The sequence below is a fragment of the Gorilla gorilla genome, chromosome 6 (assembly GCF_029281585.2).
Source record: "Gorilla gorilla gorilla isolate KB3781 chromosome 6, NHGRI_mGorGor1-v2.1_pri, whole genome shotgun sequence".
NCBI classification, from domain to species: Eukaryota; Metazoa; Chordata; class Mammalia; order Primates; family Hominidae; genus Gorilla; species Gorilla gorilla.
The window spans coordinates 35,936,989-35,962,380 of record NC_073230.2 but is presented as its reverse complement, the minus strand read 5'-3'; the positions used below and the strand labels follow the sequence as shown (position 1 = coordinate 35,962,380).

Sequence of the window (25,392 nt, the reverse complement as noted above, 5' to 3'; positions counted from 1 at the left end):
CCCCCCTTGGGTCTCTTTGTAATTCCTCCAACACACAGAACACCCTCCAGCCTCAGGCCTTTGCACTTATGTGCTTTCAGCTTGAAACATTCTTCTCCCTAGTACATACCTGGTTCAGACCTCCTCCCACTTTGGGTCTCTGCTTGCACTTCTACTAACCATCGATGCCTGCCTGACCACCCGCAGCATGCCCTGTGCCCCTTCCCTGCTACACCTTTCTCCATCACACTTACACCATCTGACATGTTATAGATTTTTTTTTCACATATTTATTGTTTCTCTTGCCCCCTAGAGGTAAACTACATGAAGGCAGGTATTTTTGTTTGTTTTTTATCATCTTTATTCAGTGGTATATTCAACAATGCCTTGGACAGTGCCTGCCAAGTGTTGGGCACTTGAAAATGTTTCTTGAATGAAAAATGATGAACAAAATTTCTTATATATTTCAGGATATGAACTAGTCTGAGTTCTAAGCCATTGGCAAGTTGAGATTTATGATACCTGATAGTGAATTACAACATGCTTTTCTAAGGGGAAACAATTCTCTTATTAAAGATTTATGAGGTTATAAGCTTCTATTAATATGGAAATTGAGGCTATTGTGGAACGTGTTGTCTGCTATATATAGTATTAATACAGATAATGAGGGCTTTCTCCAGTGGACATAACCTGCTTACAGTCTGCGCTGAGTCTGTATACACATTGGGATGCTTCTGGAAAAGGATGCTGGGATTAGAGACAGAGTCTGTACAACAGACTTTTCCCCAATGGACAGCCACATGGGTCAAGTAAGGATCAATTCTCTATTTGCTCTTTAACAGAATTTTCTAGACCAACTGCAGCTAGAAGTTTTAAAGGTGGTGTGCAGAACCAGTCCAATCTTTCCGATATTTTTTGTGTAAGACACATAGGGCCGGGCGCGGTGGCTCACGCCTGTAATCCCAGCACTTTGGGAGGCCGAGGCGGGTGGATCACGAGGTCAGGAGATCGAGACCATCCTGGCTAACACGGTGAAACCCCGTCTCTACTAAAAATACTAAAAATTAGCCGGGCGTGGTGGCGGGCGCCTGTAGTCCCAGCTACTCGGGAGGCTGAGGCAGGAGAATGGCGTGAACCCAGGAGGCGGAGCTTGCAGTGAGCCGAGATCGCGCCACTGCACTCCAGCCTGGGCGACAGAGCGAGACTCCGCCTCAAAAAAAAAAAAAAAAAAGACACATAGAAAGTTCAAGCAAGAACTTTCTTTAGCCAAATTCTCCAGACAAATTAATCCATCTTCTACTTTACTAAAACCTAATGAGGGAACCAATGCAAGTCTAAAGACTCAAAGGAAAAGAAATCGGAAGACAACTAGAGATGTAGAATTAAAAAGAAATAATTGTCTGAATGTAGACCAAAAGGAAAAAGGAAAGAATACTAAAAAATGATAAGATAGGCACTGAATAAGAACCTGTGTTTCTGCTTTTTAAGCAGGGAAAGAAGAGCTGGGGTGGCAGGATGCCAAGGATGTTGACAGCTAGAAAAACCTGGTCAAAGGGGTAGGTAAAAGAATATTCTCAGGTGGGGGAGCATTATTCCTACTCCTCATTTCCCTGCCCTGTGACTTCCAAACAAATGCCAGAGCCAAAGCCACCAACACAGCCGTCTTTGCTGCCAGAGGAGTCATTGTGGTTTAGCCCTCAAGAGGATGCCCTCTCGTGTAACCATGGCCACCTGAGGCTGGATTTGGCCCCTCTGGTTTGAATGAGGCAAAGGAAGAAGAAGCCTCAACAGCCTGAATATTGTCCAGCTTCCCATGTGTGCAAGTGAGGCTGAGGCATGAGACAGCGGTGTCCTGAGACGCTGGCCCTAGACCATGGGGAGGCTGGCCGTTCCCCACCCACACACCTATCATGAAAGCATCACACGGCTATGAGCAACACTTAAAAGAGAGAAAATAACATGTTTCTACAGCTGCAATAGTTCCTTTTCTTACTTTGGTTGCTTAATTATTTTAATTTTAAAAATTTAATTATCTATACTCTTTTTCAACCCACAAGAAATTTAAAGCAACTCACGAAACATGTATAGCATGACAATGTTTTTTAAATTAAAAATCAGAACCAGAGAAAATATAAACTAGAACTGAAAGTCTGGTCTAGGGAGGAAGTAAAATATGCTCGTCACAATGTTCGAAAAGGTTTTCAAAGTTTAGCAGTAAACTTGGCTTTGTGTTAACCTAGCAGTCAAAGCGAAAAGAGAAACAGAACCAGTTACATGATTCTCATGTCCACGAGGAGAAAAATATTTCAGTTCCTCAGGGGAAGCAAACCATTTCCTGGAATTCAGATCTGCAAGAATTTCCTCACACAGGGCTTCATATAAGAAATCATGAATAATGCAATGGAGAATATCTAAAACCACACCCCGACCATGGGCTTCACGAAACTGTTCTTGGAAAAATGTCTTTAGTAAAATCAAGGGCACACACTTGAGGTAAAACCATTCTATCAGAAATGAAGACAATATGGATGAAATACACATCTTTCTTATAGTTCAGTTTAAGAAGCCAGCTTTGACTATCTTGAGGAATGAATGAACTTAATTCCTTAGTCTTCTACATACACATGTCTATCAAAAAAAAAAAATGTATTACTCAACCAAAGGAAGTTGACTAGATGATGAGAATTTCTTCCTCTCTTGCATGCTATTTTTATGGTTTTAAAATATATATATATACACATTTCTATTGCAACAAAATATAGAATGCATGTCTTTTATTTTTATTAAGTTAATTTTTAAAAGTGCTCAGAACTTTATTATTTGGCTGGCAAATAATAGTTGCTATGTAAGTGCTTGTTTAAAAAAGAAAAAAGTCACTTCATATCCTTTGAGGGGGAGTGGAGGAGAGAGTCAAGCATGCATGATAAATTAATTATAAATAAATAAAACGAGTTGACTGAGATTTTGTCCCCTCTTGTAAGCATCACTTATTTTCATGGTTTTTCCTGAAGCCATACAGGCTGAATACAAGCCCTTGACTATTATGACATGAGAATGTGACAGGAAAAATCTGGTGGAGGGGGGATTATTATAATTTCACATAGACAAGGACTAAAAGGCTTTGAAACACTTAGAGAAATATCAGAACCTTTTAAAATTTCTTTTCCGGATGGAACAGCTGGACTTCAGAATTCATTACTACCTAACTGGTCTTTCCTTTCAATCACCTTTCACATTTTGAATTTCTGTTCACAGACTGTATCTAATTTGTTTCTTAATACAATGTGGGCATTCAATAATGCTGTATAATAACAATGAACAAAATACCAAAAAGCATCCTCATCACATTGACTTGTGACCACCATCTCCTTTCATTATTCTTGTAAAGTGATTTTAAATTTCAGCACATTCCCATAAACACCGAATATATTCTTAAGGGTTTCATAAAGTGATATTCCTACATTTTTAAGAACAAACGATTCACAGTTGTACTCAACCTATTTGTCTCAGCAACAACAGATGTTCAATACTAGAACAAGGTAATATGACCAGGAAATAATTATGAATTTGGTGCAGAATGACTGGAAAGATTATCGAAAACAGACAGTTACAACATGGGCCAAAGTCTGATGAAATCCCCTCTTCTACCATGAAGATTACTCGCCTGTTCTTTCACCCATTGGCTCTATTCTTCTGCACTCACTGCTCACAAAAGGTTTGCTATTAAATACTTAGCAAAGTAAAACAACTGATTGAGAATAGAAAAAATCTGTAAGTTTGACTTTGGTTCAAGATTCTAAATTTTTGATTTATCTAGCTTTGAATTCTGCCATAATCAAGGAGTAATCATTTAAAAAAAATTAGACAAATACTCACAAATGGCTAAAATACTTCAAGGCCACATCAACACAATCTGCAGTGCAGTGCCACCTAGTTTCCTCATGGAAGTTTCTAGCAGGACACCTCTCAAGGCGGCCATCCAAGCAAACCTACCCGCTTGCTGCTCTCCTCCTCCTGAGCCTTCCTGAACTCGTGCTCCAGGGAGCAGTCCAGCTCGCTGAAGAGGCCCACCTCCTCGCAGTTCTTCAGGAATCTCGTTGGGGTCGGAGTTTGATCTGAAAACAGTCGGAGAGCTCATAAATGGGTCTTTTTTCTCAAAAGCCAGTAGCAAGCATGAGCTAGATTCACTAATCCCCTCCCCTTGCCTTAATTAAAATGTCCACTAGCCATCCAGTCTCTTGGCCCTTTAAATAACATAACGATATGCAAGAAAATAAAACCGTAAATTCCGAAGCAGGAATACAGTAGACAGAAGGCTGTAGTCTGCGAGGGCTTTTGCTGAACTCCCTCCAGACAACTTCAGGAGATCTCACTCTCCACTTGTCTGAAGTCTCTACCATTTGAATACACATTGAAACATGTGGAATGACCCTTTTTCTTTTTATATTTATTTTAGACTTGAAAAAGAAAATGATTTTGCTAAAATAAGGCCAAAAAAAATCTGACCCAATGTTAAGCCTGACTTCAGGGGGCTGGAAAGAAAAAGGATTTTGCAAATTCTTATAGTAAACAAAAAGAAACAAACAAGCATGTTAATTCCTTTTTCTTAATGGAGAAAGAAAACTTAACAATTCTGTCTCACTTTCTGAAAATCATAGAAGGATGATAAAAAGTTCCAAGTCAAACACATTGAGCTTTCATCCTTTAAAAATGTCATTATTAATTTTATTTTCCTTTGCTATAGCCAAAAAAAGGATGTTCTGCAAATGCTCTTTAAAAGGAAAAGAATTTCTTTCATATTTTTTACTTTCTACAGAGCTTTCTACTTATAAAACTGATGGAGCTGAAGCCACTATTTGTAGCTTACTATATATGCAGCATTTGCAGTTTATAAAGTATTTTCATACAATTCTTGAGAATCTAGATCTCACGAGATTCTATTAAATAGAAGGTAAGTAGAGTAGAATTGCACTTCCATCGTCATTGAGTGCAATCATCTTCCTTGGTGAAGGTGTACTTGAGTTGAGACAAATAAAATTGTGTAAATGGTCTTTTCTCAGAAACAGGAGATATTAGAAGCAGAAAGGACCAGGGAAGAAAGCCTAGCCATGCTAAATTTTTGCAGATCAGAAAAACAGAGGCCCAGAGTAATTAACAGTCTTGCTTAAGGTCTCCCAGATAAATGGTAGAGACATCAGGATTATAACCAAGGCCTCAATGCTATTTCCACTCTGTACATGTATTATTCCCACCTAACCCTGTAGTAGACTGGATTAGATTAATTATGGCATTTTCCCAGCTTGATCTAGACTGTCTCAAAATCTCTGCATAGTTCTCTAAGCCATTAACCAGTCAACTGAAGAGGTGCCCTCAAGTTGAAACAAATTTGCCATTCCTGCATTCTTTTTATAAATTCCTATATTATAAGAAACTAGAATTATATTTACTTTTCTAAATCATACAGAGAATAGTTAAGCCCAGTAAATCAGTAAATTGTCTGATTCAAAGAATATCTTAATACCCATGAAGCAGAAAATGGTGTAATATCTCCCATCGAATCAGCCCTTTAGAGGCAATGTCTCTTGATTCCCTCTGGGCAAGCAACTTTCAGCACCCAAATGGCTGACTTGGATTCCATGCAGCAAAATCCCCATCTGCATTTTTTCCCATTCTTGACCTAATCTCCAAGATACTGAGCTCCTTGCATTTCACAGAGAGCATACCACAGCTGTTCATAAATTCGGCATTACAGATAAGGGATGTGTGAAAGAGTGGGTTTTGTTGAATATTGTTTTATTAGCAACTAATTTATTTATTAAGAGGCACACATATACACCTAGGTCCCTAATATATACATATAACTATTGTGTGTTTATAGAAGACAAAATTAATATTTATGTAGGATTTTGCAATTAACATTTTCACTCATATTGTCTAGAATCTAGATCTCGCATGATTCTATGAGGTAACAGGAGTCGATACTATTTTATAAATGAAGAAACAAGCTTCCTTGCACAAGGTTACACAATTTGTAACCATCTTATCACTACTAAGTCCTCTCTTACCTTCAGACACTATCCCTTTTTGATCTAAATTCAATGCTTTACCCTCCCTGATCCAAAGGGCTCTGTTGTGTGTGTAGAAAACAATTTCAACAACCCAGAAATCTAGATTTGAGAATACTGTGATATGGGGGAATTTACCTACATTCTCTGGACTTCATATTCCTCATCTTTCAAAAAAATTTCTAAAGTTGTACGATCCTATAAATCCTAAAATCACCACCATAATGGGTTAGCTTTAAAAAGTCACTGTTCATAGCCCGAAGAAATATGTGACTAAAGGACAGTCAAATGGGAACATAAGTAACAGCTGGAAGTTTGATACTAACAGGTCAGAGGCAACGGCTGGCTATATAGATGAAGGAGTTTTCTGAATAGAAAGTGTATGGACAAGATCTGAGAGTGAAAATAAAAGGGTGTGTGTGCGTGTGTGTGTGCGTGTGTGCATGTGTGTGTGTGCGCGTGTGCGTGTGTGTGTGCACGTGCATGAGCACGTATTCTGCTAAGTGCTTTGCACACAGCATCTCATTAGTTTTTACACCAACCATATTATGTAAAAATTATTTTTCCTGGTTTACATATGAAGAAACTGAGACCTGCCCCAGGCCTGATAATGTGACTGATGGGGTAATTCCTAATTCATAAGGCCAAGTTTGCAGCACTCTGCTGGATCGATCCACAAGTATTCTCAGCAAGGCAAGTATCCTGTACCAACCAATTTACAGAGGTAGTGATTCCATGAAAAGACACTCCTTTTTTTCAGCAAACTAACTCACCAAGGGAACCAGATACTGAAATATGACAAATGTTGCAAAGGAGGTTTTTTTAAACTCCTTTTGGTGCCAATCTTTCTTGTCAAAGAAATCCCCAAGGATATGCGAGACAGTGAGAGGAGTGGGTAACAGTTCCTACTCGAACTTGCCCTGGTGCTTAGGTCTCCTGGGAACCTGGTGTGCTATTTGCAAACTCTCTGGAGAGGGTAACACACGGGTGTTTATGCAGCGCCACTTCAGATTTACAAAAGCAGTAACAACAAAAAACACTTTCAACTCTCAAACTCCAAAGTTACTTGTTTTTAGTTTGGTTTGAGATGGGGTTATTCCCTTCTCTCATTCAGAGGGTCCTCACTGTAGTTGAAGCACTAAAAGAACAGTGAGTGGACGGCCTGAAACAATCATCTTGGCTTTAAGTTCTTATTGAAACCAGCTCCTGTAAACCCCCTAAGGGCCTCCTATCAATACTCAATGAGCACACCTTAGATATTATGCACCAATGGAGCATCCGCCATTATTATTCAGGATCTAGAAATCACTGGGGCTGGAGCTGACTGGTGCCTGCTCTTGGCTCTAAATAAGGTGTGATTTACAAGAATTTTAATTTATGGCCATGGAGATTGCACACCATCTTCAGGTCTAATTTCAGCAGAAATAGTTATTTGACAAGGCATTCGTGTGTTGATAGATTTAGCTGTCCCCTTTTTTTAACATCTGCACATTTTCTGGCTTACTTGGAACTGGTACCGTGTGAGATCAAAGATAACTAGAGACCTTGTATTAATTCTCATAAATGTTAAAACAAAAGTTAAGCCCCATTTTCTGGTTCTTGTTGTAACTGGAAAGAATAGCTCACTCACAAAAAGAAAATGAATTTAAAATTTGGGACAGTGTGCCTTATCTATTCCAAATGTGGGTATCGACTTTGCTTTTCTCTAACTATATCCTACAGCAAAGAAAATCACATTTGGTAACAGCCCTGGGACCTTTTGCTAGTCCTTCTGCTCTGGGGGTGGGAGGGAAGCAGTTGTCTTCGCAGTCTGTGGCTCCCCTGGCCCCGGAGCTTTCATTTCTCCATGGCTGAAGAGGCTGGTGATGCTGGACTGTGTCAATCCCATGCCTGTGCCATCCTCCCGCAACCTCCTTTGTTCATGTGTGTAGGTGTGTGCTGGTATCTGGGAACAATCTTTTTTAAGAGCAGACAGAAAACATCGCTCAACTTGCTTGGGGCTTGGGCTCTCACATGCCAGCCTGAATTCAATTTCATGGACCATCTCATGACCTCATCTCAGAGTTCAGGAGTCTGAGAGAGGCTGCTAGGATGACTGTTCTCTTTACCTCTCTATGAATCATGGCCCTCAATTTCTAAATCTCAAGCAAAGAAGCATAAAGGGATAAAAGGAAGATTAAAAACTGGCAAACTCAATTCCCACTGATGATGGGTAGTCTAATATTTCTGTTATCTTATGTGATTTTCTCAGGTGTTTTAATTGCAAAACTGTTCCTTTAAGATAGGAGAGAGTCAGTAGGATTGTAATGCAGTTCTATTGGTGAGGGATATGAATGATTCCAAAATATTTCAAAAGAACCGAAAGTTGTTAGGATTATCAATTACCAATCAAATTATATGACACAATTTCCAAATCATGGAATCACTGCCTCTGTAAATTGGTAGGTACAGGATACTTGCCTTGCTGAGACTACTTGTGGATCGATCCAGCAGATTGCTACAAACTTGGCCTTATGAATTAGGAATTACCCAATCAGTCACATTATCAGCTGGGCAGACAAGCATACGGCTCAATGCATATGCGACTCTTAGCGCTTCCTATCAGTTCATAGTCTGCCTAGCATCAACAGCTTCAGCCCAGCAAGTGCAATTATTCCAAAGTAAAACTAAATGACAAGAAAAATGCTAAATTCTGAAATCTGATTCTTCTTTTAAAAAGCATTTAGTCTGCTCTACATTTAATAATAGATTGCTACCTTACTCCCTTTCAGAGCTGCATTTGTATTATGTGTTTTTCTGTTTCATTTTCCTCAATGGTTAAAAAAGTCAAAGTGACAAATCACCAATTTAAAAAAGAAAAGAAGGGAAAATGCAGGGGTCCCATCACATACCAGAAAATAATATTAACTTCCTAAGCAAAATTTTCTTTCCTATTGGTCTGATATTCTCAACTATGGTATTACTAAAGGACTGTGAAAATAATGTTACATCATATGGCATGAAACTGATAGTGGCTAGAAATACTATAAAAAGCCTCATTAGTTACAATAAAGGTTAGTTTGAATTAGTGGCCAGTCTAATTACAGGATATTCTTTAAAGGCAATGCATTTTTATTATTTGCATGACTCAGATTCAACCAAAGAAAAAGGTGGCCTAATAGGATTCCTCAAGAGGGCTATTCAAATCAGTGGAGAAAAATATTGGAATTAGTATATCTATTTTAGTAAGAGAGTTATCTAAAAAGGTATTTTTCTTAGGTACTTTTCATATTTTTTTTTGGTTACATTTATCTCATAAATATTTCAGCAAATGCTTTCTTTAAAATATTCCAACTTAGTCCCTATCTAAATTTTAATAGAGCCCTAATTTAAGAAAATTTACATTAAATGAATTTTAATATACATAATCATTTGTAAGATCGATAATCAATCACAACTCACAGAATTCCATGGAATTTTAGACTTCTTTGCAACAAATGTGCCTTTTATTGAGTGTGAATATATAATAGGAGTCTCTCAGTAACACTGATGTTACTGTTTCCCTGCATCTGTCCTGAAAGGCAGTGCTACAATGGGACAAACCAAGGCAAACCTGGTTTTTAAGCAACAGACGTGGAATGCTTAAAAACCATCCTGGCCAGGGTGATCCAGGTCAGTGGGGAGATGGAACACCCTCTTACACTCTTGACTCATATACTAGGATCCATTCATTGCCAAGATAGACAACTGTTGGACTAGATGCTCTTCCAAGCGCCTGTGAGTCCATTAGACAATGCTCTGACAAAAGTGTCTCTTACAACGCATGCTCAAGTAGCTCCAAAAGACATAGTTTTAAAGTAACCAATTATATATTCCACACCTACTCACGATCAACCATGAGCTACCCCAAGTGTTCCAACTGCAATCAAGCCACAATTTCAATTTGCATTACTGAGGCTAAGCTAGTAAGAAGGGTTATTAACACCAAGAGATCAAGTCTCTGCTGGCCGAGTGAGCTAGGGGACCCAAGGTGATTTTATTATCAAAAATTGCCCTGAATAGCAGAAGCTAATGCTTAACTTTCCACTGAGTCCCTGATTGCCTGAGTTCTCCTATACTCTTAGTCAAAGGGGACTGGTTTCCAGACAGAACAAAGACAGCAAGCAAGCTTTTCATTATAAAAAAGAATACTGCAGAGCAAGGCCTCCAAAGGATTCAGGGGAATTATTCAAAATTCCATTTTGCTTGACCAGCTAAGAATACGGACGAGAAACGGACAACTCCTATAAATGCCAGTAACACTTACATTCTATTTGTCACAATGGATGAGACAATCTGATTTTAAACCACAACTCTTTGTTCTTTTCAATGCTTATGTGTTAGAAGAATCTCCTAAAAACTTTTGATTATTTTCTCCATTGGATGACTATTAAAGAGATACCAATAATATAAGAAAAAGTAGTTCAGAGATTTATATCCAAACATACAACTGAGACCAAAATGTGTTCTTAGTATGTACAGCTCACACATCTAGGTGTATGGTAGGAAAATTACAGACATATATGGACTTTGAGCAAACTACTTATTCCTTTGATCTTATTTCCTCATATGAAAAAAAAAGTGGTAAGGATTAAATGACCTAATGTATGTAAAGCACAGGGTGCAATGACTGGTATAAGGGAAGGCAATAAATGGTAGCTAGTATTATTACCATGCTGCCCTCTGGTGCAAGCCATCTCCCCCACCCTCTGCTCCATAAAGATCCAATTGATACACACGGTGGGAAGTTACTATATACCTTTACTATCAATGGAATTGCCAAGAAGAAGAGGTAAGTATGGGTCACGTGTGTGTGTGCGTGTGACTTATTTACTCAGTTTTTACAATACCCTAAGTCGTTCTAAAAAAGATTTTGGACTGAGATATGCCATCTTCCCTCCAGCTTCCCCCTTAAAATGCCCAGGGATTATTAAGTAGACTCTTCTAGCAAAGAACCATGAGCAATGGATCTCAGTTCTGTGATTGGATGATCATGATTAGCCTCTTGAGGACAAATGTTTTACTTCCCTGAATTACTTTCTTGCTTTCTCCATGGTGAGAATCAGGTTTAGAGCCTGGAACTAGAGATGGGCCCTGATTATAGACCTAATCCAGGGACACAGTTGGGTTCTGAAGGACTATATTGTCATTTATGTTAGATGCTTTCTATCAAATGGTGAGTGCTGAGAATCTGATGAATAAAGGAAGATGGAATAAAGAAGCCAGTCTTTCCTGCCTCTCTTCAGTGTCAGCTCAAGATATAGTCAGCTGTGCCACACTTGGTCTTGTGATCTTACCCACATCCAGTCCCACCACATTCAGAGGTCAGGGAGAAAGGACACCTGAGCCTAAAGTACCCAGAGGCCTTTCCTGACCCTGCTTCCTGCTGGCCACTTGTTATCACAGTCATGTTTTATCTTCATCATAGCACTTGTCACTAACTGATACTTATTTACTTATCTGGGTTTTTTGTTGTTATTTATTATCTCCCTTCCTCTGCACCCCACTTGAGTAGTAAGTTTCATGAAAAAAGAGACCTCACCTGTCTTGTTCAATGCAGCAATTAACACTTATTGTAGGCACTCAATGAGTGTTTGCTGAATGAATGAATCACATGGCGGTAGAAGGGCAACTTCAGCCCCTCTTCCTACACCTTGACTGGTGCCTGCCCTAACCTCCATCCAAGCACAGACCAGTTGCCTGTAGCATTAGCTGGGCCATGACGTCAGCAGGTAGGCTACCAAGGCATTTAAAAGACACACAGTTGGCCGGGTGCTGTGGCTCATGCTTGTAATCCGAGCACTTTGGGAGGCCAAGCAGGGCAGATCACCTGAGGTTGAGAGTTCGAGACCAGCCTGACATACATCAAGAAACCCCATTTCTACTAAAAATGCAAAATTAGCCGAGTGTGGTGGTGCATGCCTGTAATCCCAGCTAGTCAGGAGGCTGAGGCAGGAAAATCACTTGAACCCGGGAAGCAGAGATTGCAGTGAACTGAGATAGTGCTATTGCACTCCAGCCTGGGCAACAAGAGCGAAACTCTGTCTCAAAACAAAACAAAAAGACACACGGTTCCGTGTGTCTTTCTTATCTTTCTTAGGCTTCCCACATGAGATGTCAATTGGGTTTTACCTTGCGGGAAAGATCCACAACACTCTTGAACTTTATCTTCCCCTCTCCCTCCAGGCAACACAATCTATCATCTATTAGGTCACACACACACACGTGTGAGCACATGAGAGGACACATGTGCACACACAGTCCTACCTTGGAGGGCTGTCTCAACCTCTCTCCACAGTAAAGACTGAACTTGCTGTTATCAAGATTTACAGTGGAGTTGGAGAAAAAGTCATGTGCTCCATTTGAATTTTTGTTTTAATAGGAATTCTCATTTGGAATATTACTTGTCTGTTCAGCTATAAATAAGGTTGCACTTTGATTCTGATTCTGGGTCTTTTTTTTTTCCCCCTGCAGAGAACCCAGGAACCCTATAAAGAACTCAGGGTGGGGACATTTAACAAGACAAGATTTGGAAATTCCTAGGTTCCTACCCGTACTACCATGGAAATAGACTCAAACACCACCCTCTTTACCGCTCTGCTGAAATTTGATCGTGATTTTCAAACCAAACGTTGCATCACATAATAGCTTGTAATTTTGAAAGCTGCCTATGGATGTGCATTGTCCTCTACACATTCCCACTTCAAACTTGGCACTCAAAAACCTTCTACATCACAACTTCCCTTACTATGAAATTATCCTTTTTCACAATGAGAACAGCTGAAGAGAATGATTCACATCTATCATCACATTAGGACTCTAGAAATGCATCACGTGGACCAAATAAAGATGAGAGGACCCAGGCGAAGGGTTGTGCAAGTCTTTGCTCTCAAAATCCAACACTGTCATCTCCATTTGTGTCTCTACTCTGTCCCTTTGAATAAGGGGTTTATGTTTACTGTCTACCCAGAAGATAGGGCTTATTCTAATAAAACACGGGCACTGTCACTTTTAATACCCTACCTGGTGGCATGTCAAAAATCATTTACAATCACTTTTTGGGAGTGACTCTACCTGTCCTAAATGAAATGAACCTTATGACAAAGCTATGAAATTATTTCTGATCTTTCAACCCGTTGGAAACTTAGGGTATATCTGTGACATCTTAACACCTTCCCCAACTACAATATTTACAACTAATTAAGGATAAAGTGATTTTCCAAAATTTTCCAAAATAAAGGTTAACCAGATATTCTGAAGTTTGTCATACAAATATCTATTATATTTTATCTTCTTAAAATATGACGAGCCTCAACTCATCTGAAATAAAATGTGTAATTGAATATTGCTTGAAAAAGTAGTCTAGGAGGAACTTGAAGATTTTTACCCTTATATTTTGATTTACATTATTTTTATTATTGTTGTTACTATATTACAAGTCATATAAAATCATTCATCTTCATGATAGGCCACAAAATATGATAAGGTAAATAAAATTTTAATGAGCATGTTTGTTTGTTTTCCAGGACCAGAAGGCTTTAGTGTGAGTTCTAGCAATCTTTTAAGGAAAAAAAGTATTATAATATCACATAAACATGTAAAATAAAAGAACTAATTCTAAAACTCATAAGGTACTAAAACTCATCATGGATGGTATGACAAAATACAAATACAAACTAATTTGGCCTACAAACATAGTTTTAATAAAAGTATTCTCTGAAGCTTTTGATAAATTGAATTTAAATAAATCAAGCAACAGTCAAGTAAAATCTTGTCATATATGCAATCATAATCCAATATGCCACAATTAGGCTTATGGAAAATAAGGCTTGAGAAAAATAAACACTGAAGGATTTCCTGGAGAAAAAATAAAAAAATAACAAAGTAAAAATACCTAACGCAATAGCCTATTATAATTCAGGATGGACAATGTTGGTATATTACACAGAGTTCTCTAAGTGCAAAGAAATTGAACCAGACTGTATAGCTCTGCATTCCCTTCCAGTAAGAAAACTCTATGAACCTAAGAACATGCAAAGTAGGTAGCAAGTTTTAAAATTTAGCACTTCATTTCATTAGGAGTATTAAATGGCCTCACACCAACCTCAACATAAACCATGAGAAAGCAAAAGAAAATATGTCAATATAATACTCATACTGTTTTTCTCTTCATTTTCTCATTCCAAATTTGACATAATAAAAATTAGAGTTACTTTTCCCCAAATAATATTCCACCTGGCACTGCCAGTGATTGGCAGGAACAGCCTCAAATTAATAAGGATCCGGTAAGAACAATTGCAAAGCTGCAAGAGATTAACCCAAAAAACCTGCTTTAGGCACTACATAGAAGAATGCTTCATTTCAGAGTTCACACATCTTCAGCTGCTCTTTTTCAGACCTTCAGATGGGGCTCCTTAGAGGACCATCCTGGCAGCCTGCCTGAAAGGCTGCTCTGTCTGGTACTTACACTATAGTAGTAATCTCCCTACATAATCATCATTCCCTAAACTCACCTCCCACTCCTTTACCACCAGGCAGCTTATTCGAGGGATCCAATTTGGGAAAAATAAATGGAGAACTGTTGAATTTAAATATTGGGAATTGCAGAATCTACAGCCTTGCTACTTGTGTATCTATGCTCACTGATGAACCATTAAGTTATACTACATTGACTCTATAGAACATAACGGATACAAAACAAAAGAATAGGCCATCCTTCCTAATCCTTCTAGGCTGTTATAATTCTTAAGAATTTGAGTTTCTCCATCTCTGTTTGTAGACTTAAAGGGAGACCAAACAATTTTTAAAGAGCAAGCTCATTAAAAAAACAACAACAAACAGAGGCTGAGAGGTGGCGAGTGGTGGGTGAAGAGAAGGGCAGATGCTGCCTTTGAACTCGGTGTCTTCCAAGCCAGAGCACATTGGCACTATCAACAAGTCACTGGATGTGTGGGTGGCTCCGACACCGGGAGTATTGGGAGAATTTGACTGTGTCTATAAAGTGGCAAAGTCTGATGATGCAGTAGCCATGTACAGGTTAGTGGGTTAGGACTGCAGGATCAAGGGCCCTCATCTTTTCCCTGTGTTCTGAGCCTGGGACAGAAGCTCCATCACCTGTGCCCTTCCTCCTCTATCAGTAACAATGGGTTACAATAACCTGTCTGACAAAACCCTTAGAGGATTACTGATAATAGTGATATCCTGCATGTTTCCCAGAACTTAAAATAAAATTAGTAAAAAAGAATTCAAAAAATTGTAATAATAAAGCACTTTTAAAATTAAAGTAACATAGAAACACTAAATTACATGAGCCAGGCCTGGCAGGACAGTTTGTTTCTCTTCTAATACATTTAAAACATATCCATAGGTGTGCTAAGGAGAGAAGTGCTAAGGTGAAAAATTTCTAGCCTAAGAAGAATAACAGGAAACTATTTGATTATCCTGTTAGGGTTTATGCAACACTTTTCCTTACATTCTTTCACTGAATCTCCATCATAAGCCTGTGAAACAGGCTTGGCAGATACAATCATTCCCGTTTTTGGGGAAAAGAAACTGAAGCCCAAAAAGGTTCAATAAGTAGCTCAAAGTCATGGCCAGGTAAGGCAAAGCCCAGGATAGAGTTCAGGTTCCTCACTCCTGTCCCTGCACTTTTTCTAATTTACCGTACTACCTCTCAAAGTTAGAAGAAATCACAATTAGCTAATGGATTACTGGTATTATTTATTTCTGCTCACATTTGCTGAGCACTTGCTGTTTCCATACCTTCTCTCATTTAATCTCCCACATATGAGGCAGATATTGTTTCCTAAGGACACCTTCACTGACCATCTCAATCCAGAAAGAGAGCTCATTCTACCAAAGTTGCATAGCACCTTTTCCTTAAAATACTCATCTGATGTATGTCATAGATGATCCTTTATTTTAGCTAAGTTTTCACATGCATGCTATATTGTGATATCCTTGAAGACAGGAAGCATATAAATCTTTGCATTTCCCATGGCTCACAGAACAGTGCAGTGTGCATAGATGCCCAATTCACATTTGTTGCTTGAGTGTGATTACAGGTATGTAATTTTTTTTTTTTTTGAGACGGAGTTTTGCTGTCACCCAGGCTGGAGTGCAGTGGCATGATCTCGGCTCACTGCAACCTCCCCCTCCCAGGTTCAAGTGATTCTCATGCCTCAGCCTCCCATGTAGCTGGGATTGCAGGTGCATCCCACCATGCCCGGCTAATTTTTGTATTTTTTGTAGAGATGGGGTTTCACCATGTTGACCAGGCTGGTCTCACTCGAACTCCTGACCTCAAGTGATCCGCCCACCTCAGCCTCCCAAACTGCTGGGATTACAGGTGTTAGCCATAGCGCCCAGCCAGGTATGTGATTTTTAAAACAACTTATATAGAGCCGAGTTGCATAGTAATACATATTTCATATCTAGAAAATGAGAAGTTGCCGCTCTTCATTCACTTGGGTGAATATTACCTGATTATATTTCTGCTATACCTTAGAAATGTGTATTTTCAAGGTGCACAATGTACCAGTGGGACTCGCCTACCAAAAGAAGAACAAGTATCTCGCATGGAACAGATCTGATCACCCAAAGCTTCTTTTCCTGATGGCTCCTTACCTGATAACATATTGTCTGTTTTTATTGAAGGAAACTTCAAAGTCATTTCATGTTTGTGCCTATGAATCATCAGATGGTCCTCTGTTGGGAAGCGCTGTCGGACGAATAAAAAAAAAGGGAGGGGAGAAGAGGAGCCATTCAGTTTTAAAAAACATATTTACCATTATTGAGAAAAAGACTTATTTAGCATTGCAAACATGATAGGCAAAACAAAAAAAAAATTTCGAAAAAGTGTGAAAGCATGAGTAAGTGAAGTTGCAAAGCTTTTTTATGCAAGCAAATGTGCTGGGATGTTCGTTTAAATTACACCCAAATATATGCATTCTAATTTTCATTAAAGTTTACCAAAGGGGTTAACTACAATTGCAGAAAAATCTGGCTGAGTACTGATAATAAGCAGAAAATTTTTGCCTTCTATACCTTCCCTGGGAACTTTTTTGAAAGCACTCTACTTCTTAGATAGTCCCTGGATATATCCAACTATGCTGATTAATCACTAAACTATATATTTCTTTAGGAGCTATGGGTTTGCACTTTAAACTTTGTATTTAAAGAATGAAACAGGAAGAAGTAAATGAACAATACTGAAGGTATTAAAATAACATATATATACAAAAAAATGAGCTGTGTCCTAATGCCTACCTAAATAGGCAGCATTTTACAAAAAATAAGTGTTTAAATGAATGCTTATTTGTGGTCATGAAGAATAACTAATAATGGCAGCATGACAAGTTAAAATTTTTCCATTTCTTCTTATACGTATGAGAAAACCATGTGCAAAACATGAAAGTGAATTTAGACCTCAGTAGCACTGGAATTTTGCAAAATCATTTGGAACTTTTCAAATGTAGTTAATGTTTTACACAATAGTGTAAAAATTAAGTCTAAGGTATGATAAGTATGCTAGACATTATCTATGGATTAATCAAAAATAGGAGATATACATGATGAAAGAAGAGAATCGTGATTCAAGTCAGACTTTGGGAAAGAATTACATGCCATGCCTAATTATTTGACATATGTATCTACAAATGTAACTGTGAAATCTGTACAGTATATTTCCATTTATGAAGACCTTGCCCACCTATTATCTGATATTTTTAAATTACACATATGATTTTAGAGTAACATGACAAATTATTTTTAGTATTCTATGTTCCGTACAATGTAATAAACCAATGCTTATTTTTAATTTTCAGGGAATTATATTATGGTTATCAAAAATGCTGCTCCCAAATGTTTTTGGCTGTCTGACTTCTGGTCACATGGTGGGACTGAATTTTCTGGCTCTCTTGTGGTTGCATGAAGCCATGTGACTAGTTCTGCCCATTGAGTAATGAATGAAAGTGACATATCACCCAGGGGCCAGCATCTAATTCCTGGTGTAAGACACTCTAGCATTCCCCCTTCCCCTTTGTTTTAACATGGCGACTAGCAATATTGGAAATAGTGGCTACCCAATCATCCTAAATCTCTGAGGCATTATGAAAAGCATTTCTGAATTCTAAAGGATTATGAAGAACTTCCTGCCAATCTACAATAGAAATGTATCCTTGGGGAATAGAAATAAGCCTTTGTTGCTCTAAGCCATTGAAGCTTTGGGGTAATTTGTTATTATAGCAGATCCTAGCCTATCCTGCCTCAGACTGGTATGTTTGTAGTAAATGAACTTAACAGAATATCTGCTTTATCAATGTCAAATGAAAATACAACAGAGGATGATATATTCTGCTGAACATTTCCAAATCTTCAACAATTTAGAAATCTTTCAGAGCTTCCTAATTCCTCAGGATAGTCAATATAAGTTTTAATTACCTTTGTTTACTAGGGTACAAATGTTTTCTGCAAATGGCATGGATTTGTGTTCATGAGAATGAAGGAATTCCCTGGGCTGAATTACACAAAATATTCTAAAAGTAGTTCTCTGAATAAATATCACTTATTTACTTGTCATTTGTATTATATAAATTGGAAAGCATTGGCTTTTGCAAAACATAGTAATTATGCCAGATTTCTGAATACACTGAAGTTTGCTTTATATGACATGATTTTTTTGCTACTGGTTCATCCATTCTTTTGGCCTATAACACTGTGTAATGACTGCACCAAATACATAGCACTACCACGTGTGATTTAGAGACTGAGTTGCCTAGTCTTTCCATCAAACAACTAATTATAATTTTCGTTTTATATGCATATATAACACAAATATACTATAAAATATTATATTTTATATATACACTATATTTTAAATATACTATATTATATATATATATTTGTATATACAAAAATACACAACATGGTAATAGCCTTCATTTCATATCTATAAGCCATTTTTTGACTTTATAAAATAATAGCCTAAAGTAGGATATGAACCAGAATGCTTCTTAAATAACAATTATTTCCATAATACCACATACTGACTATAATTACCTTCCAAGTGAGACAATAAAGGACATAGTGATTTTTTTTAATTCAGCAGGAACATAGCAGCAAATTGAAAATAACAAAAATATACAGTCTCCAATAGATACAGAGCTGAGAAAGGCCACTGGAATTCAGAACGTGGTTAATTTAGAAGGCAAAGAGAGAGTGAAATTAACATTGAGCTCTGTGAGATTACAAAGGGCAAAAGAAACTCTTCCTTCTGAGACAAAGATAATGTCGAAGAAACGGTAACATAAAAAATCTCCCACGTGGCCATGGTGGCTCACGCCTGTAATCCCAGCACTTTGGGAAGCCGAGGCGGATGGATCACCTGAGGTCAGGAGTTCGAGACCAGCCTGGCCAACATGGCAAAACCCCATTTCTACTAAAAATAAATAAATTAGCCAGGCGTGGTGGCAAGTGCCTGTAATCCTAGCCACTCAGGAGGCTGAGGCAGGAGAATCGCTTGAACCTGGGAAGCAGAGGTTGCAGTCAGCCAAGGTCGTGCCATTGCACTCCAGCCTGGGCGACAAGAGTGAAACACCATCTCAAAACAAAACAAAAGGAAACAAAAACCAAAAAAACCTCCCACGTATTATAGGCCATTCCTAATAGAGCTAAGTTTCTTTCCCATGAGGGAAAAGGAGAAAAAAATCATTTCTTCGCCCCTAGCACAGTGCAAGCAGTGATAACTTATATTTACTCCCGTTTCCAATTCTCAGTCATCCTGTCTTCTCCATGCAGGTTCCCAGGCTGTAGGACATCCCTAAAGTAAACACCATGGCCACAACAATTGGCTTGACTATGAGTTTCTAATACCCCATGAGACCTTTGTGACTGCTGGGTGACTGCTACATTTTCTTAATTCTAACACCTCTTCCATTGAAAAATGCACATATTTTTATAACAGCTTGTCAAGGAAAAAATACACTTCCACATTAAATGAAGACATCGAGTTTTAGAAGCATCTTTACATTTAAATCTGAAGTGGGGGAAGCTTGGAATTGTTCCTTAAAATCAAGAAACTTTGTCAATCCCAATTTCCACGTCTGTCCAACCATTTCCTCAGTCCATTCAGCCTTCTCAAGGAAATGACCTGCTCCTTCACCAAGAAGTTCAAGGTCCTTCAAAATGGACTCCCTTCAACCTTAATTAACCACCTCTACTTCAACATTTTCAAGTCACTTTCTTGAATCTCTTTCCAACCCTTCCTTTCTCAGAGGAATTGGCACCCCCACTCCTCCCCAGGTTTGTCTACACCCCTTATCTTCTGGGGATTAGCCGTGTAAACCAGCATGCTCACCCCTTCTGTCTCACTGGTTTCTTGTTCTTGACAAACTCCAGCTCGGCTATCCTTTAATTTTAAAAAAGCTGTTTCCTTCTCAGGCTACCGTTATATCACTCCGCTTCCCGTCACCGCCTAGTGCTCTTGAAAGAGTTCTCTATGCTTGCCACCTCCGCTTCCTCACCACCCACTCACTCATTAATCCCTTGCAGTTTGGCCTCCGCCCCTGTTTCCCTCTCATAGGTTGCCGGCGAGCACCCAGCTGCCAAAGCCAACAGCCTCTGCCCGGGCCTCTAGCTGTCCCAGCTCTAGCAGTGCCTGACACCAGTGACCACACGTCTGTGGCATTCATTTCTTTCTACCCTGCCTGTTGCCAAAAAGAAGAAGGGTTTACAGCAATACATAAAAGAGTTTGGGAGAACATAGATTAGAAGTAGATGATTCCCCAAAGAGAAGGGATCGAAAAGAAAGGAAGGCTAAAGCCAAAATGCAAATCAGAGGGTAGTCATTCTCAACCAGGGGCAATTTGGGCCCACGGGGGACATTTGGCAATGTCTGGAAACATTTTTGGTCATCACAAGTGAGGAATGCTTCTGGGATCTAGTGGGTAGAGGCCAGGGATGCTGCTAAACATCGTACAACACACAGGACAGCTACCCAAGACATAGAATTATCCAGCCCCCAAATATTAACGGTGCCAAGCTTGGAAAATTCTGCCATATAGCCTAATGACTAATGTGCAGCTCTCTTCCCTCTGACTTACCTAAATATTAGATATGGCTTACAGCCCCTTCCTTGAAACACCCTCCTCTACTGTCCTACACAACCCTGGAGGTTGCTGGGAATCCTAACTCACCCTGAACCCTCTTTTGCCTTTGCTGGGTCTCTGGAGAGTCCCATTCCATTAGATGCCCCTTCCTTAGTGGAGACTGGCATTTACCTCCCCAAGTAAACTTAATCCCTGTATTATACTCTTCAAGGTGGCCTATGGCCTTCCTTCATGGAAAATTGCAATTGACTAATTAACTAATTTACTGATCATCTGATTATAGACTTGATTCCTAAACTAGAAGCTCTGTGAGGACACGGACACATATGTCTTGTGATTACTGTTTCCCCAGAGCAATCAGATTGCCTGACACATAGTAGGCTCCCAAAAAGTGTGTTGAGAGATTTGAGTTGAATCAAACGTAATGTGACATTTTCACCACCAAAGCAAAGCAAACTGCTCAAATTATCTGATTCCCTTTGGCTATCAAGACTTCTCTTTAAAGAAGCTGAATGGGAATCAGTTCTACCTTAGGAATTAAGTTCTAATTTAGTTACTCTAGTAACTTAGTAGAGTGACATTCTGCATCCACAATGAAGAGTCCTGGTCTAGCAGGATTTTTACCAGTTACTTATCACTCTGTTTTTTTCCAAGTGTTTTCTACTTCAAAATCATCTCCAAACCAGTTTGCTTCAAAATAATTTTTGCACTGCTCTTCTTATTTATAAGTTGGAAATAAACATTGACACAAAGCCCTGGTGAAACTTCTAGAACCTGAGCAAAGGACTCTGGTTGTTCAGTTAGTGGTTGATAACACCAGCAACAATGTCTTTTATTTCTATGGCCTCTTCCTTCTAAAAGGCTCCCAGAATCCTCCACAAACTCCCTAGGGAAGTTAATAAGAAGGGTCCGGCCGGGCGCGGTGGCTCACGCCTGTAATCCCAGCACTTTGGGAGGCTGAGGCAGGCAGATCATGAGGTCAGGAGATCGAGACCATACTGGCTAACAAGGTGAAACCCCGTCTCTACTAAAAATACACAAAAAATTAGCCGGGCGTGGTGGCAGGCACCTGTAGTCCCAGCTACTTGGGAGGCTGAGGCAGGAGAATGGTATGAACCCGGGAGGCGGAGCTTGCAGTGAGCAGAGATCGCGCCACTGCACCCCAACCTGGGCGACAGAGCAAGACTCTGTCTCAGAAAAAAAAAAAAAAAAAGAAGGGTCCTCAATGAATCCTTCTTATTAAGCTCTCATCTGACTGCTAAGCATTGCTCCATGCTCTACTGCCAACCCCACCACATAAACAGGCAGGAGAGTGAGGGAAAGACTGTAACTCGCCACACCTGAAAGACCCCTGTGCTGTGGGTTCCAAACTTGTCCTATATCCCACAGAATGAAGATCTAGGCATGAGAGCAACCACGCTAGTTATTTTCCAATGACTAGAATGTGGAGACACCCAAAGGGTCAGGAGTAGAAAAAGTCACTGTCACGTTCCAAAGGTAAAGTGCAAAACTCTGATTTTAGGTGATGAATGTTTCTAATTTCTTTCAAAGAGATAGATTCCAATATAATAATAGTAGCAGCAGCAGCAATAGTAGTAACAACAGTGGACAATAATTGAGCTCGTATTGTGTGCAGACCCTATATTAAACACTCTACCAGCGGTATCTCATCGAATTCCCACACTAATTCCACTTGATGGAAGCCATCAGAGGCTAAAAGAGATTTAATCCAACACAGCAGGACAATTTCTCCTCTTAAAGTTCACATACGTAGGAAAACTGTAGACTCTAGAAGAGTTATAGGGAGTTTGGGGTTTTTTTACTCAAATTGGAAAACAAAACAAAATAAAATTTAACCTATGATGTTAAGCTATTTCATCAGTAATCTCGAAGCCCAGCCAGTATATTCAAGTGGCTTTTGTAAAAGTAAGCACTCTCCTTCCCTCTTTCTGAAATGATGGCTCTGCACATTTGGTGGGCAGGATACACCTGGCTTGCTTCCAGGAGGAAGTTAAGGGCAGAAATGCCTAACACTGCTACCTTTCAGGGGATAAGAGGGAAGTATTTCAAACCATTCAAAACAGAATATAATGATGGTGATGAAAATGATGATGATCACGATACTGATGGGGAGGGGGACTTTGGTGGTGTCTTGGTAAAGAAGGAAAGCCCAGGGCAGGCATGATTGCCGGGTGAGAGTTGCTTCCCTTTCGGAAAGTAGGCCCTGCATGTCAGAGCAGGGAGGATCCGCACACTCACCTGGGAGCAGCCTGGGGCACTGCAGACAAACGGCCTCTCCTGCTCCAAATTCATCTTGGATTCCTCATAAATCTGAAGGATCAGAGGGAAAGGGAGGAAGGAAAAAGAAATCCATGAATATCTTCTGCTTCTACCTGAGCAACGTGAGAAAGGCAATCATTCAGAGCCCCCTTTCTATGCCAATACCAAAATTAGATGAGCAGAACATTAACATGAGTGAGCACAGGCCCTGCTTGGCTGTAGTTCTTTGGGCTCACCTAGGCTGGGCTCCTACTGTCCTTTACTCGAGTGCGTACTGACTGTACTTGGAAGAAAACTGCTATGGGGTGGTAGCAGCAGAAATCCTCCCTGTGGAAAACCACCTGGTGGGTGTTACTACCAGGAAAGACCACACCTATGCAAGAAGGTTCTCAGGCAAAGTGTACACCAACCCTTGTCCAGTCCTGCTGAAAGCTTTTGGGATTTGCTACTTAGGACAGCAAGAGGAGTGGCAATCAGTGGGTAACTGCCAGTATGAAAATGCTACCCCTGAGCAACAGGTGAAATGAGACACCCACAACCACCCCAGCAAGCTTCAGCATTCCCAAGGGACTACAAACTTGCTGTGGCACCAGCTTAGCAAGTGATTCTGGTGGCAAACCGTGGTCCTCAATTCCCTCTTATCTCAGGCATTTGATGTGCCTCAACAAAAGTTATCCAAGTACGCAGGAGTAAGTAGAAATCCAAAAATGCCAAAAACATAACGTTGGATATTTCATTAATTTGGCTTTATAAGCTGACCTGAAATTAACAGCAGATTAAGGTTGCTGCCCCTTGATCCAAATACATCATCTGGAATAAGGTAGCTTTCAGGGAAAAAACCTTATAATCAGACAGGCATGGTGGCTCATGCCTGTAATCCCAGCACTTTGGGATGCTGGGGCGGGAGGATCACTAATGTTGGATCGATAATGTAATCTAATCTGAGGTGGTTGGATCACTAGTGTAATCGGCACTGAGGTCAGGAGTTTGAGACCAGGCTGGCCATCATGGTGAAACCCTATCTTTACTCAAAATACAAAAATTAGCCGGGCGTGGTGGTGCACACCTGTAATCCCAGCTACTCTGGAGGCTGGGACAGGAGAGGCGTTTGAACCCAGGAGACAGAGGTTGCAGTGAGCCGAGATCGCGCCATGGCACTCCAGCCTGGGTGACAGAGCAAGACTCCATCTCAAAAATAAACATCAGACACATGTTAAATTATACTGTAGTCTTTTCTTATGTAGCAGTTCAGTTTTTGTTTGTTTTGTTTTGTTTTTAAATAAAAATAGAGACAAAGTCTTGCTGTGTTGCCAGGCTGGTCTCAAACTCCTGAACTCAAGCAATCCTCTCACCTTGGCCTCCCAAAGTGCTGGGATTACAAGCATGAGCCACCACACCCTGCTGTAGTTCAATTCTAAGGTGCGTACCTTAGGCAAAAATTGAATGTAGTCAAAATTACCTTTGCAAATCCTCCCAAAAGCCAATGTAAGTATAGCATACATGGTTTTGTGGTTACCAATCCACACAGTAACATATATATATATGCACACATATATATATACACACATATGTATATACACATATATATTTAAAATCATAGGAGATACACGTTTAGTTAAGTCACACAATTTAAATAATTTTCTATATCATACCCCCCCTTTTTTTTTTTTTACCATTTTTAGAGTTTGATTTGTACGTTGCTGCTAACAGTATATGGCTCTATTACTGAATTAAAACCTACTACTACTGTGCACACAGGAAGTAATTTGCCTTCTTAAAATGCCACTTGTAGGTGATTCCAATAGGATTCACAAGTCACCTTGGACCCTGAAATAGGAAGTTCTGCTTGGAGTCATAGAATAATCAGCTTTTGTCTGAAGGAAGCTTCATTATCTTTCAACCAAAACCAATTATATGGTACTTTGTATATTGTCACAGCTTTC

The 25,392-nt window shown here is 39.5% G+C and overlaps 1 protein-coding gene across 6 annotated transcripts in view; it reads right to left on the bottom strand.

Moving 5' to 3' along the window:
• CREB5 (cAMP responsive element binding protein 5) overlaps nucleotides 1-25,392 on the bottom strand; it is a 415,936-nt gene that overhangs the window by 313,678 nt on the left and 76,866 nt on the right. For 5 of the 6 annotated variants that reach the window (XM_063708435.1, XM_055347246.1, XM_063708434.1 and 2 more), the window contains 3 exons: nucleotides 23,429-23,500; nucleotides 16,689-16,782; nucleotides 3,973-4,094 (listed from right to left, as the gene is read on the bottom strand). In XM_063708435.1, coding sequence (XP_063564505.1) covers nucleotides 3,973-4,094; nucleotides 16,689-16,782; nucleotides 23,429-23,482 — 270 coding nt within the window. In that variant the 5' untranslated portion in view covers nucleotides 23,483-23,500. Of the gene's footprint in view, nucleotides 1-3,972; nucleotides 4,095-16,688; nucleotides 16,783-20,418; nucleotides 20,539-23,428; nucleotides 23,501-25,392 lie in introns of those variants that run through there. The other variant, XM_031013295.3, reaches the window with a different exon arrangement.